This window comes from Rhinatrema bivittatum, chromosome 1 (genome assembly GCF_901001135.1).
Source record: "Rhinatrema bivittatum chromosome 1, aRhiBiv1.1, whole genome shotgun sequence".
In the NCBI taxonomy this organism is placed as follows: Eukaryota; Metazoa; Chordata; class Amphibia; order Gymnophiona; family Rhinatrematidae; genus Rhinatrema; species Rhinatrema bivittatum.
This window is the reverse complement of record NC_042615.1, coordinates 257,141,301-257,161,303: the sequence shown is the minus strand read 5'-3', so window position 1 is coordinate 257,161,303 and position 20,003 is coordinate 257,141,301. Positions and strand designations below refer to the sequence as shown.

Genomic DNA, 20,003 nt, shown 5'->3' with positions numbered 1-20,003 from the left:
GGAGAAACAGCTACTTTACTTGCAGTGTTTATAGATTTTTTTTATTGTTTCTCACATCTATCTGGTAGCAAGCTCTCTAGCTCCCCTTCCCCTTCCCCATTCCCAATTCATACATTCTTAATGACATTCATTTGACACTATACCAAACTGATTATTGCAAAGAAAGAGTAAAAAATGTGAAAACTAAAGGAGCCCTGAGCCGATTGAGGCAAGGGGGACTCATAACTTGGGCAGGCGTGCTGCAGTCAGTTTGAGGGGGGAAGGGTGAGGAATTTGAGGCTAATGGGGCTCCTTGGCTGGTTTGAAACCAAGCCAGGAGCCAATGAGAAGGCGAAGGGTGGTGTAAGGCTCAGGAACAATACGCGGTGGGAGAGAGAGTGGTTGCACATTAGCCAGCAGGGGGAAGCTTGTTGGGGGCGCATGAAGCGGGGGTGCCATTGGCCTATTATTTGGAAAAAGGTGATTATATGCAATACATGGCACAGACCGAGATGATGGCCGATCTAGGGGTGACCAAATGGAAGTCTGGCATAAATAAATAAGCTTGGCCTGCAAGGAACGACCAGGGGAGGGGCAAGGTGGCAGAACACTGCACGGAGCAGCAGTGGCCACAGCAGCATTCACAGAGTGGGATGCCAGTGGGTACCACCTTCACTGAATGGAAGGTTGGAGGGCTGCCGCCTCACTGGGACAGCAGCAGCAAGCAGGGGATAATAGCACAATGTCTTGCTGGTGGGGGCGTAGGCCATTTTAGAGACGGGAATGTTAAGCTTGCTTAATGTATTTCTGAATGTTTGTTTTAAGTTCATGTTTGTATGGCTGTGGCCGTTTCATCCACTCAATAAAAGAGCATTATGGACCTTGTAGTGCATCATTGTTGACAAGGGGGCAGGGTTGGGGGATGCCCAAGTTAAGAAATGGGGACGGTAACTTTCAAACAGTCTTACAGGCGTACATGTACACGCCTATGCCAGCTCACACCCAGAGACGCATATATGCGCATATGATTATAAAATCGGCAGTACATGCTTACATGTGTGCACAATTTTATATGTTTTATTTTATTTATTTAAAAACTTTTCTATACCGTCACTAAGTTATATACCATCGCAACGGTTTACAAATAGGCACATAGACTAAGGTATGTAATATAGGTTATTGTACATTCTAACAGGTGCCAATAAAGTTCGGTTACAATTTCATAAATAAAATAATTATTTGAGCATGGTAGGTCTAGTCCAGGTATATTATTGAGTTACTATCTCTTTGAGATATTACTTCTTAAATGTAGGATTGAATAAAATCATTCTCCTCTGCGTTTCCGTGTACTTTCATTCTCTACCCTCCAGACTCTTTAGTAAAGGCTTTTTTAAAGAGCCATGTTTTTAAATTTTTCTTAAAAGTTTTGAGATTATTCTGTAATCTGAGTTCAGGGGGCATCGTGTTCCATAGTATGGGCCCAGCCAATGATAAAGCCCTTTCTCTCACTTGGGTTAGTTTTGCTGACTTCACTGAAGGGATTGTTAGTAGTGCTTTGTTTGCTGAGCGGAGGTTTCTTTGTGGGACGTGTACTCGTAAGGTTGTGTTTAGCCAGTCTGCTTCTTTCATATATTAGTTTGTGTATGGTACATAAAGCTTTGTATTTTATCCTGTATTCGATGGGCAACCAATGTAAGTCTGCTAGAGTTTCAGTTATATGGTCACTCCTCTTTTTTCCCGTCAGTATTCTGGCTGCAGTATTTTGAAGTATCTGGAGTGGTCTTATTGATGTGCTTGGGAGTCCTAGTAAGAGTGCATTGCAGTAGTCAGTGCTGGAAAAGATAAGTGTTTGTAATAATACTGTTCTGAAGTGGGCAGTTGTGAGTAATGGTTTCAATCTTCTGAGGATCATAAGTTTTGCATATCCTTCTCTTTTATAGATATGTGTTGCTTCGGGTTGATTTCTGGGTCCATTATTACTCCCAGATTCCTTATGTATGCGTGCATGTGCACACAAATGTTGGCTCTACTGCTTAAGTGGGGGGATTTTATTAGATACGTGCACCTAACGCAATAGCCCTTTTTCCCAGTTCACCCAGTTAATGGATCGGATTCCCTAAACCCCCTCTGTTATTTAGCCTCCCTTTTAACCCTGACTCTTAAAACTCCGCTGACTCACCTAGTTTTTTTTTTTAATTTTAATACTTACACGCCATCCATAGCAGAAGTAAAGCTACGCGGTAGGGGACCCCGGCATGCGTACATTTCAAAGTAACTTTCCAGAACGCCTATGTCCTGCCCAAGCTCTGCCCAGACCACACCCCACCCCTTTTTTAAGTTTTTGGTTTGTGCGTGTACAGGGAGATACACGCATATTTGTGCCGGCCTGAGACACGTGCATATATCTTCGGCTTTGGCACACATAAGGCCTTTAAAATTGACCTTTAAGGAAACATTTTTACATCTTGCACAATAGTAGAAATGATTTCATTCCTGAGAATCATTATCAAAATTGGGGTTCTATTTGTAGAATACTAGTACTTTAACTTCCGTGTTGGTACTTAAAACAGTGTTATAATTTTCCTGGAAATTTTTTGAACTGGAAATATAAATATGTAGAACAAGAGGAAAAGATTAGACATGTAAAAGGTAAAAAAGACTATATGTAGGGGTGTGTCAGTATAATTTATGTAATGCTCTGTTGGCTAGGTTTTTATGAAGGTTGTTATTTTGAATGCATAAAAAAAACTACTTGAAACTGAACTAGGTAAGCCTACTTTGTACTGGAACTATTTAATTTCATCTGCAGGCTGGAACCTATGTAATAAAATGACTAACAGATTTCTAGCTTTAGTCTCGAATTGGATGTTTTAAGCTAAATTAATTGTATTCAGCTTTTAAGATCTTAAAAAGCAGAAAAGTACCTTTCTCTATTTAAATGCAAAAAATGGAGCCATTTTCTTTTCTAAACCCCTTGTTTGCATCCATTCATTAACTGATCCCAGAGCAGAAAATTAAGTCTTGACAAGAGGTCTCCTATACATGAGTAGGTTGTCATTGACGTTTTAATTTGTGGTTCATGCACTCAACTCATTAGTAAAAGTAATACTTTGACCTACATTTATTGTTAATTATCAGGCCGATGCAATAAAAGCGCGCGGTAATACAAGAACTCGTGTTGCGCGCCCGTTTTCTGTACGCACGCACATTCACAGCCCCTGGATGCTTGACGCAGTATGTAAAATAGTGGCAGCATTAAAAAGGATGCACTGGAGACAAATTGTGCATCTTTAGTGCTCAAAAGCACCAGCACCCTAGAGACATGGCTGTGGGCGGGTTAGGAAAATGGATGCTCAATACGAGCATCCATTTTATCCCACAACAGATAAGTCACACGCTCACCTGCAGCATTTATATTGTGTGCCCACAAATTATTTTTTTTTTGTTATCGAGCCCTTTTTTCATAAAATTTAATCCCCACAGTATATTGCAACAATACTAAGTAGGAGGAGCCACTAACAGCAGGATTTTTTGTTTTTTCTTGAGCCCTTGGCTCGCAGAATGACTTAACGCCAACTCCAGGGCTGGCGTTAAATTTGCTGCATTAACGAGTATGCGTTGGGCACCAGGGGTTTTTCTGCATCAGGTATATTAGCTAATAGCCTCATCTACATGAAATTTGTATGTGATGACCACTATTAGCTACTCGCTTGTTTGGACTCCCATTTTGGACGCGCTAATTCCATTACTGCATCGGGAGTTATTCTAGCGTGTCCATTTGCACGTTAAGCTGTGCACTAGGCTGAGTGCGCTATATTGCATCAACCTGTATATGTTCAGTATTCTTTTTATTAGCTTTCATAAAGTCATTGTAAACTAGGAATTGTGAATATACCAATTGAATATTGCCTGTATAATTACCATGTTCTTTGATGTAAAAAAAAAAAAGCCTTTTCACATTTTTTGTGATAAAAATCTTACCCGTGAACTTATTTTAGTAGATTTATATATGTCTTCCTCTTATTTAGGTGATTATTACAGTCATAATCGGCCTTCCAGGAAGTCATGCCAGTGATCTCAGTGCTTTTTTGGTCACATTTAACAAGGAGTATGGAAGGTCAGTATTGCTTTATATCATAGTATAATTGATAAGAAATGATCTTAAATAGGATTTATCTTGTAAGAAGTATAATTATACTTTGGTAATTGGAAGAGTCATTGCACATCTTTCATTACTGGCAAGGATTTGAAGCTCCATCTGCCTCTCTAGCAGAACATTAATCTATAAAAACTTGACCTTCAGGTTGCTTATACCAGGTTGCTCAGTAATTTTCAGATCTTATGACATTGTTGTGGTTATTATAAAGCAGGGCTTCCCAAATTTTTATCCAGTGACCCTATTTTAGTACTTGAAAATTTACCTCCCTCAGAGGAGAACCAAAGCAAATTAGCAGAGGTAAAGTCCTACTGAGTCACTCCACTTTCACCCTCCCTACACTTCAGCTGATCCCATCTTAACCTCCACTCTCTCCAGAGGACAAGCTCTCTTAACTTCTGCCTCTCTAGCTATTTACATCCCTCACCTCCTAACCCCCCAACCCATTCCCCTCTCTCACCCCAAGCCCTTCTTATGAACCTAAAAAGATTATCTGTAATCCCTTCTCTTTGTCAACCCATGCCATTCAGACATCATTCTCATCCCCATTTCCTCTCTCCTTCTAGCCTCTCTCTTCTCCTTCAGCAGTTCTCTCACTCCCCAGCATCTCTTAAATACTTCAGTCAATCTTTCGACATTCCCCCTCTCTCAGCCTCCACATTCAGTATCCCTCCAGCTGATCCAACCCTCAAACCCTTCCTGTATCTGATTCCTTCCTTCAAACACCCTCTTCACCAGACTCCCAAAGCCAGGATCAGTAGCAAGATTTTTCTTTGGACCTAACCCAAAGGTGGATGACAGCTGGTAAGAAGGGAGGATAGGCAGACCAGGCAACATTTTTCTTTAGGGTGGGTTCAGTGGTAAATGAGGAAAGAGCAGTGACAATCTCCACTTATCCATGCATACTCATCCCTCTCCTCCACTCTGGCAAATGGCAGCAACATTAGTAATGAAAATCAGCATAGGGCCTGTGACCCTGCAGTGGCTCTAATCCCACCTCGTACAGGTTTTCATGTTACCACAGAAACTCATGCAAGGGCAAGGCCACTGCAGAGCCTACGAGAGCGTGCTGGGCCACAGGCACCATGCTGACCTCTACTACTAATGCTGTTGCTAGCAGCTGAAGAACACTGCTTTTTGAGGCACATGTGTCTCCAGGTAAAGGTTCTGTGACCCCCATAGTTTAAGAAGCCATGTTATAAAGTATATATTTTTGCACATAATTTAGTTTAGTGTTGTTAGTTCTTGATATACTGCAAATCTATAAAGAGATCAATGCTGTTTACATATAAAAATAACTTCACAATGAAAGCTCCCCTATGAGGAAAGACTAAAGAGGTTAGGACTTATCCCAGGACAAGCAGGATGCTAGTCCCTCACATATGGGTGACGTCAGTAACGGAGCCCTAGTGTGGGAAAACTTCTGTCAAAGTTTCTAGAAACTTTTGACTGGCCTTGTGAGGCCACTGAGCATGCCCAGCATGCCATGATATTCTCTGCCACAGGTGTCTCACTTCAGTCTTCATTTTTCCGCGCCGCTGGCTAGCAGCATGGACACCGGAGCCCCCTGAGAGTACTCTCAGTTTTTCAATAATAACATAGTTATTTTTTCATAAATTCTTCCTCACGGGATCTCACTTGTCTCACCTCACCAACTGGTGAAGTAACTTAGCGTTAAATTTCAAATAAACGCTACTTTCATTTTTCAGTCACCGACAGCCGTCGATGATACCATGGCGTCGGGTTTTAAAAAATGCCCGACTTTTAATCGAACAATGTCGGTTACAGATCCGCACTTAGAGTGTGTTCGATGTTTGGGTGATCAACACGATATTTCATCTTGTGAAAAATGCCAAGAAATGACACCCAAAGGACGAAAACTGCGCCAAGAGAAAATCCAGCAACTCTTCAGTTTGCAGTTAATTCCCTCTCCATCCACTTCCAAGAAGTCCTCACCGGTAGGTGCTTCTCAAAAAGTTTTGTTAAAAAAGCGTCGACTGGAGACTTCGGGAGGCAAATCTTCGCCTATGCCATCGACGTCATCGATTCAGTCAGCAGTAGAGGTAAGGCCCAAACATAAACATCGCCACCGACATGCCTCGGCCTCACCTTCGACTCCTATCCGTGAAGAACCGATCGAAAAGTGGACTAACCGTACCGATACTTCGATGCCTGATGGGCCTACCAAGGCAGATACACCGCAAACAGCATCATCTCCACCTACACCGCTGTCTACTCCGATGCCGCAGGACTTAACCGCATTTATAAAGGAAGCAGTCCTACAAGCTATTAAAGAAAGTTTACCGGTGCCTGCACCGATGCCGGCAACATCGCCGATGCCGGTGACATCTGACTTGTCTAAGACGTCACCGATGCCGGCACAACCAGTGCCGATGACTGAGTTCCAACGACACAGATTCCGGGAAATCTCCCGATGACTGGCACTGTCTTGATGCCAACCACCGTCCACTTGACGAGCACCGCCCGGTGCCAGATCCATTTTCGATATCGAGCACCGTACAGACAACGGATTCTTTCCTGAAACCAGGACCCTTTCCGATACCGAGGGACATATCGATGCAGCGTACAACAGCTTTCTCATCAATATCTACATCGATGCCTCCTATTTCTTCCAGTATGGCATCGTTGTTACCCTCAAATCCGATTCAGACATCCACGATAACGCGTACGGGATTTTTCTCGATGCTATCGGTTCCTGATCCAAACTCCACGATGCCATCGATGCCACATACAACATTGTCGATGCCAGGTCCTTCTGGGGATACAGTATCGGCTGAATCAGCATTATATTCAGCAATACATAGAAAATATCAAGATTTACTGGATTTTTTACCGGCAAATCCAGTAGAAGAGGACTCTTCTCCTCCAGAGCCCATTCCAGGACCATCTGGTGTGGCTCCTCCTTCTGTGCTCCTGGCAAAACACGACTACACACTCCAGATTACGACACATGGAGTGATTCACATTCAGACACTTCTGAAACTTTTATGTCTGACCCTTCTCCACCACACCCAAGAAAACAGTCCCCACCAGAGGACCTTACCTTTTCTGCCTTTGTTCAAGACATGGCTGACACTATCCCCTTCAAGTTAGTCTGAGCAGGATCTACGTCATCAGATCCTTGAGGTATTGCAATTTGTTGATCCTCCCAAGCAAATTATGGCAATACCCATACATGACGTTCTCCTTCAACTTCAACACAGAATGTGGGAACATCCATGTTCAGTTCTTCCCATTAATAAAAGAATAGACTCAACATACTTAATCCAAATTGCACCAGGATATCAGAAATCTCAATTACCACATACTTCAGTGGTTGTTGAATCCACACAGAAGAAAGCAAAGAGAACAAGAGTGCATTCTTCTAATCCTCCTGGGAAGGACAACCGTTTTCTGGACAATCTAGGTCGTAAGGTATTCCAGGGTGCTATGCTAAATTCCAGAATAGCTGCTTAACAGCTATATATCACCCAATACCAACGAAACCTCTGGAAGCAGATGGAGGATTTCGTTCCATCTCTCCCCCAAGAGAGTCAGCACAAAACCTCATCCGCAAGGCTTTTGAAGCTGGAAAACACGAGGTACGAGCTGCATACGATTCTTTCGAGACATCATCAAGAATTGCAGCTTCAGGGATAAGTGCCAGAAGATGGGCCTGGATTAAGGCATCCGACCTTAGGCCAGAGGTCCAAGAGAAATTGGTAGACCTCCCGTACACAGGAGACAATTTATTTGGCACGAAAGTCCAAGAAGCAGTCTCCCAACTCAAAGAACATAATGAGACCTTAAGACAGATCTCCTCCCTACCTCATGACTCTACTACCCATGCTGCTCGACGAACCCAAAGGAGGGAAATGAGGAAACCTTATTATCGTCAAAAACGATTTTACCCTCCTGCAAACAGGCCTAGACAATCAAGGCCTCAGCACAGACCTCAGCCTCGTCAACAAAGAGCACCCAGGCCCCAGCCTGCTACTCAAACAGGTCCTGCGACAGGCTTTTGAAGGCATCTCCAGGGAACTCAGCCACTCAGAAAATCCTCGATCAGAACTCCCTGTAGGAAGGAGGCAGATTATCCAAATTTTACAACACTTGAATAACAGTAACAACAGATCAGTGGGTTCTGTCCATAATATCTCGAGGATATCAGCTCAATTTCCTCTCAATTCCAACAGATTTCCCACCGAGTCACATTCATCCCAATGAAACTCACATTTCTCAACTTCAAATAGAATTATCCACCCTTCTGAAATCCAGAGCTATAGAACCGGTGCCCCGGTCTCAGCAGGGGAGAGGATTCTACTCCCGATACTTTCTCATTCCAAAGAAAATAGGAGGCCTACGTCCCATCCTAGACCTCAGAAATCTCAACAAATTTCTCAAAAAGGAAAAGTTCAGGATGGTCTCTCTAGGCACCATTCTTCCACTTCTCCAAAAAGAAGATTGGCTTTGTTCTCTGGATCTCCAAGACGCCTACGCTCATATTCCAATATTCCCTCCTCATCGCAAGTATCTGCGCTTCATGGTGGGTCATCAACATTTCCAATACAGAGTACTGCCATTCGGACTCGCCTCTGCTCCCAGAATATTAACAAAATGTTTAGCAGTAATATCAGCACACTTGCACAAGCAAGGTGTCCATGTCTTCCCATATCTAGATGACTGGCTCATCAGGAGTCAATCTCAACAAGGAGCAATAACTTCTCTCAACCAGACAATTGCTCTACGTCACTCCACGGGATTCCTCATCAGTTATCAAAAATCCCATCTCACACTGTCTCATCTGCTCCAATTCATAGGAGCAGAACTGGACACCACACTTGCAAAAGCCTTTCTACCCGAGGATCGAGCAGAAATACTATCCTTGATAGCAAAAATGATCCACTCAAAGACACAAGCAACAGCTCATCAGCTTCTAACCTTACTAGGCCACATGGCCTCCACAGTTCATGTAACTCCTATGGTAAGGCTCGCCATGAGAGTAACCCAATGGACATTACGATCACAATGGATCCAAGTCATTCAACCACTATTCTCCAATTCAAGTAACTCACCAACTACGTTCATCCCTACTATGGTGGATGAACAAAGACAATTTGCGCAAGGGCCTACCCTTCCAACAATCAGTCCCACAAATAACGTTAACTACAGATGCATCCACCTTGGGTTGGAGAGCTCACATAGACACTCTCCAAACCCAGGGTATTTGGACAAAACTCGAGGAAACATTTCAAATCAATTTCCTGGAGCTTCGAGCTATATGTTATGCGCTGCATGCGTTCAAGGACTGCCTTTCGCACAAGACTGTTCTTATCCAGACGGACAACACCGTAGCCATGTGGTACATCAACAAACAGGGAGGTACGGGCTCGTATCTCCTGTGACAAGAAGCTGCACAGATTTGGGCCTGGGCCCTAACACATTCAATGGTTCTTCGGGCCACTTATCTGGCAGACATTCAAAATGTACTAGCGGATGGACTCAGTCGTCAAATCCATCCACACGAATGGTCCCTGGATCCCTCAGTAGCGACCAGGATATTTCAATGTTGGGGTCAACCGACAATAGACCTCTTTGCATCACATCTGAATCACAAAGTGGACAAATTCTGTTCCCTACATAAACAGAAGAATCAACCAGTCAAGGATGCCTTTGCTCGCCCTTGGAACTCAGACCTTCTCTACGTGTATCCTCCAACACCGCTCATAACCAAAACTCTTGTGAAACTACAACAGGACAAGGGGTCCATGATACTCATAGCCCCATATTGGCCTCGACAAGTGTGGTTTCCCACACTTCTAGACCTCTCAGTCAGGGATCCAATACGTCTGGGAGTAACTCCCAATCTCATCACTCAGGATCAGGGTCGCTTGCGCCATCCCAACCTCCAATCCCTATCCCTGACAGCATGGATGTTGAAAGCTTGATTTTAGAACCACTCAGTCTTTCAGCTCATATATCTCAAGTACTTATAGCTTCACTTAAACCTTCCACACGAAAGAACTACGCATCTAAATGGAAGAGATTCGCCTTGTGGTGCAAGCAAAACAAAATCGATCCCTTCACTTGCACTACTACTTCTCTACTAGACTACTTATACCATCTTTCAGACTCTGGTCTCCAGACTTCATCTGTAAGGGTACATTTAAGTGCAATCTCTGCTTATCATAACAAGATGGGAGATGCACCAATTTCCACACAACCTCTCGTCAGCAGGTTTATGAGAGGTTTAGCTCAACTCAAACCACCGATTCGACCTCCAGTCACAGAATGGGACTTGAATCTGGTATTAACAAGACTCATGCGTTCTCCTTTCAAACCCACGGACTCCTGTGCTCTTAAATTTCTCACATGGAAAACTATCTTCCTCACAGCCATTACATCAGCTAGAAGAGTTAGTGAATTACAAGCACTCGTCACGTATCCACCTTATACAAAGTTCCTACATGACAGAGTGGTTCTCCATACACATCCAAAATTCCTTCCCAAGGTAGTCACGGAATTCCACTTGAACCAATCCATAGTTTTACCCACGTTTTTTCCAAGACCTCACTCCCATCTGGGAGAAACTGCCCTACATACCTTAGACTGTAAGCGTGCGTTATCCTTTTACTTAAACCGCACCTCAACAGACAGAAAATCCTCTCAACTTTTTGTGTCCTTTGACCCGAACAAACCGGGTAAAGCAGTGGGTAAACATACTCTATCCAATTGGCTAGCAGATTGCATACAATTTTGCTATGAAAGAGCAGGCCTTCCTCTGCAAGGCCGAGTGAAAGCACACTCGGTACAAGCAATGTCAACGTCAATTGCACACTATCGTTTAGTACCTATTCTTGACATATGTAAAGCAGCAACATGGAGTTCTCTTCACACATTTGCAGCTCATTACTGTCTGGACAAAGAAGGACGACAAGATTCAGCCTACGGACAAGCTGTTTTAAAGAACTTGTTTCTAGTTTAATCCCAACTCCTTCTACATCCAACCTGCTCTGATCTTCAGCTGACTCATTTCAACAATACTTCAGTGTTGCTTCACTACAAAATGACTCAGCCTCTAGCTTGCTAATCACCCATATGTGAGGATTAGCATCCTGCTTGTCCTGGGATAAAGCAAAATTGCTTACCTTGTAATAGGTGTTATCCCAGGACAGCAGGATGTAGTCCTCACGAAACCCACCCACCACCCCGCAGAGTTGGTTCACATACCTTTTATTATTTTAATTTTTTTTGCTAAAGCTTATTGCTACATACGAAACTGAAGTGAGACACCTGTGGCAGAGAATATCATGGCATGCTGGGCATGCTCATTGGCCTCACAGGGCCAGTCAAAAGTTTCTAGAAACTTTGACAGACGTTTTCCCGCACTAGGGCTCCGTTACTGATGTCACCCATATGTGAGGACTATTTCCTGCTGTCCTGGGATAACACCTATTACAAGGTAAGCAATTTTGCTTTTTCACTCAATGCACAATTAAACTCTGGAATTTGTTGCCAGAGGATGTGGTTAGTGCAGTTAGTGTAGCTGGGTTTAAAAAAGAATTGGATAAGTTATTGGAGGAGAAGTCCATTACCTGCTATTAATTAAGTTGACTTGGAAAATAGCCACTGCTATTACTAGCAACAGTAGCATGAAATAGGCTTAGTTATTGGGTACTTGCTAGGTTCTTATGGCCTGATTTGGCCACTGTTGGAAACAGGATGCTGGGCTTGATGGACCCTTGGTCTGACCCAGTATGGCATGTTCTTATGTCCTCTAGTCCTTACGCTTCCTATCAGTTTTGCTAAATCAAACCTGATGCTTTTCTACTAAACTAGAACATCAGTCTATGTGTATGTATTTATTTGTTTATTTATTTCACTTTTTTATACTGGTTTTCAAAAAGGATATCATATCTGTGTACATATTAAAACATTCTCACAGGACAAGCAGGATGGTTGTCCTCACATATGGGTGACATCATCAGGATGGAGCCCATTCACGGAACACTTTTGTCAAAATTTCTAGAACTTTGACTGGCACCTACTGGGCATGCCCAGCTTGGCACTAACCCTGCATCCAGCAGGGGTCCCCCTTCAGTCTCTTTTTTTCCGCGCAGCAGTAGCCACGCGGGGTTAAGGAGCTCTCTAGAGATTCCTGACAGGAATTTTCCTCACGGAATTTATTTCTAAAATTTCAAAGAAATTCTACCCCATAAGAGTCCCCCTATCGATTCCGTAGTCCGCAGTCATAAGGTAAGGCTTTACCCTCATTTGCGGTCGATTCCCGTCAAGTTTTCCCTTCGGGGCCTATTGGCCATCGACCACATCGTGGCTAAATTTTTGTCGAAGCCATGGTGTCGGGTTTTCGTCGGTGCCCCGATTGTCCTCGGACAATGTCCATCACAGACCCGCAAAGGGTCTGTGTGTTGTGTTTGGGGTTGGACCATGACGTCTTAACTTGCACCAAATGTGCCCAAATGACACCAAAGGGCTGTAAGGCCCGCTCAGAAAAGATGGAGTTTCTTTTTCAGGCAAAGCCACCGACTCCATCGAGCCCTTCGACATCATCTGAGCCAGTGCCATCGACCTCTCGCCAACAGCGAACACTGGTGCTGTCCACCCTGCACCAACTACTCCGAAGGCATAGACTTCTTCCTCTTCGGCTGTGGAGAAGGACCGAGGAGAACATCGTGAAAAGTGTCGACACAGTCATCAGAAGGCTCAGTCCGCTGATCCAGGCAAGCCCTCGGCATTGGCGTCGACAGAGCCACCGACAAAGAAATCCCGTCCAGAGAAGGCCCCATCCTCCTGCCGACTGGGTCACCAAGGCGTTCCCCACCTTCATTGGTGCAGGGAGCCACGACTCCACTTTCACTGGTGGACCCTATGGCTACGCCAGTGCTGCCTCCTACTCCGGAGCTGGGGTTCCACACCCCAGGTTTCTGCGAGGAATTGGATCGGATTATCCAAGAGGCCATCGAAAAGGCACTGCAGGGCTTCCAGCCTCCATCGATGCTGGCACTGATGCCAGCTCCAGTCGCGGACCTGATTCCCACGGCGCCCGCACCGCTACTCGGCAGGCTGGATGCATTGATCGGTGCCCTTCCACCGGTGGAACTGAGGATACCGGTATGTCCAACGCCTTCCACCCCGATTCCTTTGTCATTGGACGATGAGGAAGCACCGAGGCCGGAACCTATGCCCAGGCCATCTGGGATCTTGCCACCGACTCACCCATCGATGTCACTGATACCATCGATACCGCATCGTCCTCAATCAGTTCCTCCTCCGATGCCGTCGATGCCTAGACCTGATCCTTCAGGAATAGCACCATTACTTTCCTCTGGAAATCCTATGGGAGCAGGTCAACAGCCTTACGATCCTTGGACCAATGATTCTTCCCAGGATTCTGATGATCTACCTTCAGAGCCATCTCCCCCTGAGGAGAGAAGGCGTTCTCCTCCAGAGGACCTGTTCTTTATTAATTTTATAAAGGAAATGTCTGAAGCCATACCATTCCAACTTCAGGCGGAAGAGGACTCCAGACACAAGATGCTGGAAGTGCTCCAATTCGTAGATGCACCAAAGGAGATCATTTCCATACCTGTTCATGAAGTCCTCCTGGACTTGTTGAAGAGGAATTGGGAGCATCCAGGATCTGTACCACCGGTGAATCGAAAGATGCCACCTACCTGGTATAGACCGCCCCTGGTTTCCAAAAACCACAGCTGGATCACCATTCTGTGGTTGTAGAATCAGCCCAGAAAAATGCAAAACATTCTAAGCCCCATTCTTCCATACCTCCAGGGAAAGAACAGAGGTCCCTGGATGCATTTGGCCATCGTGTTTTCTATGGCTCAATGCTTATTTCTCACATTGCTTCCTACCAGTTATACATGACCCAGAATAACAGGGACCTATTTAAAAAGATCCAAGAATTTTCTGAGTCTTTACCCAACCAGCTTCAGGATCAACTCAATACCCTGGCTCAGAAAGGTCTAGATGCTGGCAAGCATGAGGTCCACACTGCCTATGACATTTTTGACACTACTTCTAGGGTGTCCGCAGCGGGAATTAGTGCACGAAGATGGGCCTGGCTGAAGTCCTCTGACTTAAGACCAGAAGTACAGGACCGGTTGGCTGCTCTGCCCTGTGCTGGAGTTAACCTCGTCGGGGACAAAATCCAGGAGACTGTAGCACAGCTCAAAGACCACCACGAGACGCTACACCAGCTTTCGTCTGTGCCTTCTGATTTTCCGTCCACCTCTAAAAGGACATTCCGAAGAGATTCTAAGCAGCTGTCCTTCAAGCCATGGAGATGATATCCTCCTGCTACTCGAGGTCGCCCCTCCAGGCCTTACCAAAAAGGTGAGGCCAGACAATCTTAGCCTCAGAAAGCCCAGCCAGCCCCTCCACTGGGCCCAGCTGCTGGATTTTGACTTGCTGGAGAGCATAAGCCAACCTCCTCTACCGTCCGTACCCGTCGGCGGTCTGTTGTGCCACTTCATCAACATATGGCACACGATCACTTCAGATCAGTGGGTACTTGCTGTACTAACTCAAGATTACCACCTCAACTTCCTGTCTGTACCAGCAGACTCCCCACCTCGGCCGACGTGGGGATCATCTGTCCACTCCTCTCTTCTGGAAGAGGAGGTTTCAACCCTCCTGAAATCCCGGGCGATAGAACCGGTGCCCTTCTCCCAGCAGGGGCAGGGGTTCTATTCTCTGTATTTCCTCATTCCAAAAAAGTCAGGAGGCATTCGTCCAATCCTGGACCTCCGTGCCTTAAACAAGTATCTATAGAAGGAAAAGTTCAGGATGATAACCTTGGGCTCTCTACTTCCTCTTCTGCAAAGAGGAGATTGGGCTTTGCTCTCTGGATCTTCAGGATGCGTACACGCACATCTCGATCACTCCGTCTCACCGCAAATTCCTTCGATTCCTAGTTGGCTCCCGGCACTTCCAGTACCGGGTAGTACCCTTCGGCTTAGCATCCGCACCTCTAGTCTTTACCAAGTGCCTTGTAGTGGTCACTGCCTACCTGAGGTGTCAGGGCATCCATGTCTACCCTTATCTCGACGATTGGCTGATAAGGGCTCCAACTCAAAAGGATGCACTAGCCTCCTTACGTCTAACTCTCCATTCATTGCTGTCTCTCAGGTTTCTGATCAACTATCCCAAGTCTTGCCTAGTTACATCTCAAACCCTATCCTTCATAGGAGCCGACCTGAACACCGTGCAGGCAAAAGCATTCCTCCCTCAGGATCGAGCTCGTACTCTCATGTCCCTAGTGCAATGCCTCCAGGATCGAGATTACATGATAGCTCGTCATTTCCTTATTTTGCTGAGTCACATGGCATCCTCTGTACCTGTCACTCCGATGGCACGCCTCACCATGAGTCATGCAATGGACTCTGAAGTCCCAGTAGGTTCAGGCTTATCATTCAATGTCCTGCATTGTCCACGTTACCAAGCAGCTCCGCATGTCGCTGGCCTGGTGGATGCAGCTCTCCAATCTTCTTCAAGGCCTTCCCTTTCAAATTCCAGAACCTCAAATTATCCTGACAACGGATGCCTCCAACCTAGATTGGGGTGCTCATGTCGACGACCTCCAGACTCAGGGAATCTGGTCTCCAGAGGAAGCCAAACATCAGATAAATTTCCTGGAGCTTCAGGCGATCTGAAATACCCTCAGAGGTTTTCAGGATTGCCTCTCAAACAAGACCATCCTGATTCAGACCAACAACCAGGTGACGATGTAGTACATCAACAAGCAAGGGGGAACGAGCTCCTACCTTCTGTGTCAGGAAGCTGCACAGATATGGGGGTGGGCTCTTACACTCAATGTACCTCAGAGCGACCTACTTGGCGGGTGTGGACAATGTTCTAGCGGACAAGTTAAGTCGAGCCTTCCATCCGCACGAATGGTCTCTCAACCCCAAGGTAGTGGACACCATCTTCCAGCGTTGGGGATATCCACAAATAGACCTCTTTGCGTCCATCCACAACCGCAAAGTAGAGAACTTCTGTTCCCTCACTCACAGCCGCCACTCACAGCCGAGGGACGCTTTCGCCCTTTCGTGGTCCAGCGGTCTCCTCTACGCATACCCTCCACTTCCACTCATATCGAAGACTCTCATGAAGTTACGAAGGGACAAGGGCTTAATGATTCTGATTGCCCCTCACTGGCCACACCAAGTCTGGTTCCCAATCCTCCGGGACCTATCAGTTCGGCGCATCCCTCTAGGAGAGGATCCGCTTCTGATAACTCAGAACGACGGGTGCTTTCGCCACCCCAACCCCCAGGCCCTATACCTGACGGCCTGGATGTTGAAAGGTTAATACTCCAACCCCTTAACCTTTCGGAGTCGGTATCCCGAGTCCTGGTAGCTTCACGAAAGCCTTCCACGAGATGCTCTTATCATTCTAAGTGGAAAAGGTTTACGGTCTGGTGCACATCCATGTCCATAGATCCCTTCACTTGTTCCACTGCAAAGTATCTGGACTATCTCTGGCATCTGTCATAATCAGGTCTGAAAACACGCATGTCAGTGCGGTAGCCGCTTTCCACAACGGAGTAGGAGATGTCTCTATTTCGACACAGCCCTTAGTCACACGCTTCATGAGAGGTTTGCTCCCCCTGAAACCTCCATTGCACCCTCCGGCCCCACTTGGGACATTAACTTGGTCTTAGGGCGGCTCATGAAACCTCCGTTTGAGCCTCTCCACTCCTGCGATCTCCGCTATCTCACCTGGAAAGTAATTTTTCTTCTCGCTATAACATCCGCTCGCAGAGTTAGTGAGTTACAGACATTAGTTACCTACCCGCCTTACACTAAATTTCTACATGACAGAGTGGTCCTCTGTACACACCCTAAGTTTTTAGCAAGATAGTGTTGGAATTTCATCTTAATCATAGAAACATAGAAATGACGGCAGAAGAAGACCAAATGGCCCATCCAGTCTGCCCAGCAAGCTTCACTCATTTTTTCTCTCATACTTATCTGTTTCTCTTAGCTCTTGGTTCTATTTCCCTTCCACCCCCACCATTAATGTAGAGAGCGGTGATGGAGCTGCATCCAAGTGAAATATCTAGCTTGATTAGTTAGAGGTAGTAGGGGTAGTAACCGCCGCAATAAGCAAGCTACACCCATGCTTATTTGTTTTTACCCAGATTATGTTATACAGCCCTTATTAGTTGTTTATCTTCTCCCCTGCCTTTGAAGCAGGGAGCTATGCTGGATATGCATCGAAAGTGAAGTATCAGGCACATTTGGTTTGGGGTAGTAACCGCCGTAACAAGCCAGCTACTCCCCGCTTTGTGAGTGTGAATCCTTTTTTCTTCTCCCCTGCCGTTGAAGTTATGCTGGATATGCGTGAAGTATCAGTTTTTCTTTTCCCCTGTCGTTGAAGCAGAGAGCTATGCTGGAAATTCGTGATGTATCAGTCTTTCTCCCATGCCGTTGAAGCAGAGAGCCATGCTGGATATGCGTCGAGAGTGAAGTATCATGTACATTTGGTTTGGGGTAGTAACCGCCCGTAACAAGCCAGCTACTCCCCGCTTTGTGAGTGCGAACCTGTTTTTCTTCTCCCCTGCCGTTGAAGCAGAGAGCTCTGCTGGATGTGTGAAGTAACAGTTTTTCTTCTCCCCTGCCGTTGAAGCAGAGAACTATGCTGGATATGCATTGAAAGTGAAGTATAAGAATGGAGTGATCAAGCTAGTTGAAAGGCATCATGAATAGAGGAAGGTGGAGGTAGTAATTTGGTTATTTGGTTTGGGGTAGTAACCGCCGTAACAAGCCAGCTACTCCCGTCTCTATCATCAATCTATCATCAATCCATCATCTTACCTACTTTCTTTCCAAGGCCCCATTCAAACCCAGGGGAAAAGGCTCTACATTCCCTGGACTGCATACGTGCCCTAGCCTTTTATTTGGAGTGCACGTCAGCCCACAGGAAGTCCACTCAATTATTTGTTTCTTTCGATAACATCAAATTGGGAAATCCAGTGGGAAAACAGACCCTTTCCTCCTGGTTGGCGGACTGTATCTCCTTTGCTACCAGCAAGCAGGCATTCCACTACAAGACCATGTGAAAGCACACTCTGTTAGGGCCATGGCAACCTCAGTGGCACACCTTCATTCTGTGCCACTTATTGATATATGTAAGGCTGCGACCTGGAGCTTTCTCCATACCTTCGCAGCCCATTATTGCTTGGATAAGGCTGGCCAGCAAGATTCCATTTTTGGCCAGTCTATCCTACGAAACTTATTCTCAGCTTTACCCAACATCTTACCAGTGACCCGTTCAGAGTTCTCAGGATGCCCTCCTACCCAAATCCACCCCGTTGTTGTGCCTGTTTGCACGTCTTTGGGTGCATTTGGTGCATTGCTTGGGCATCCTCAGCTCGCTATTCACCCATATGTGAGGACTACCATCCTGCTTGTCCTGTGAAAAAGCAGAGTTGCTTACCTGTAACAGGTGTTCTCACAGGACAGCAGGATGTTAGTCCTCATGAAACCCACCTGCCACCCCGCGGAGTTGGGTTTGCTTGCAATTTGTTATGTTTTTTGCACGTACTTCTTGCTATACACGAGACTGAAGGGGGGACCCCTGCTGGATGCAGGGTTAGTGCCATTCTGGACATGCCCAGTAGGTGCCAGTCAAAGTTCTAGAAACTTTGTCAAAAGTGTTCCGTGATTGGGCTCCATCCTGATGATGTCACCCATATGTGAGGACTAACATCCTGCTGTCCTGTGAGAACACCTGTTACAGGTAAGCAACTCTGCTTTCACATCCAACAGAAAATAATATAACAACATTAATCAAAACCTATAAAAGCAAATATAATAAAATTCAATAAAATACCTAAAATTAACAAACCATTCCAACCACAAACACTTCCTACTAACACTAAAATTAAAGGACAGGAAGGCAAGGGATAAAGGAAAACCCTTAATTAGTAAAGGCCTGCTCAAACAGCCAGGAATTTAATTTTTTTAATTTTTTTTAATATTAGGCTGTAACTCCAATCTTAACTCAGTTGGTAAGGTGTTCCAAATTTTTGGGCCAGCCAATGACAGTGCTCGATCCCAAACAGAATTAAGATGCACCAGTTTGGGTGAAGGTATCGATAATAAAGCTTTACCTGATGAACATAAAGGGGGCGGATTTCAGAGCCCTGCTCGCCGGTGAGCCTATTTTACATAGGCCTACCGGCGCGAGCGCAGAGCCCCAGGACTCGCGTAAGTCCCGGGGTTCTCCGAGGGGGCGTGTCGGGGGCGTGTCGGTTAACTTTCAGATGATCCATTAACTGCTTATTAACTACTTTCACAGTTAATTGTATCCCCTGCTCCTTGTATCGCCCCCAGAGCTAATTGTTAGCAGCTCATTGTTCTCTGTTTTCTCAGTTTTTCGCATTTGTCCATCCAGTTGTTATTGTAAGTTTTTATAACCCCGCACCACTGTTAATTTTATCCCCTGTTCATCGTATCGCCCCCGAGCGAATTCTTGCAGTTGCATTGTAAACCGATGTGATATGTATTTTATACAGGAACGTCGGTATAGAAAAGTTAAAAATAAATAAATCATTTTGCCTCAGGTACAAAACTTAGATTGTAAGCCCTCTGGGGATAGAGAAATACCTACAGTACCTGAATGTAAACCGATGTGATATTTCAGATTGAATGTCGGTATATTAAATAAATAAATAATAGATATCGGTCGGTAATGGCTAACGCTTTCATATCTAACTGCGGATTTTTTTAAGACTGGTTTGACCACCGCGCCTTTAATTGAATTTCTCTAATTGCTTGACTGTTGAGCAGGTTCTTTGGGATGATAAGGTGAGGGTAATCCTTAT

At 45.3% G+C, this 20,003-nt stretch overlaps 1 protein-coding gene across 1 annotated transcript in view; it reads left to right on the top strand.

Moving 5' to 3' along the window:
* C1H20orf194 (chromosome 1 C20orf194 homolog) overlaps positions 1-20,003 on the top strand; it is a 794,595-nt gene that overhangs the window by 589,218 nt on the left and 185,374 nt on the right. The window contains 1 exon segment of the mRNA XM_029594038.1: positions 4,008-4,096. Within this exon segment, the coding sequence (XP_029449898.1) occupies positions 4,008-4,096 (89 nt within the window).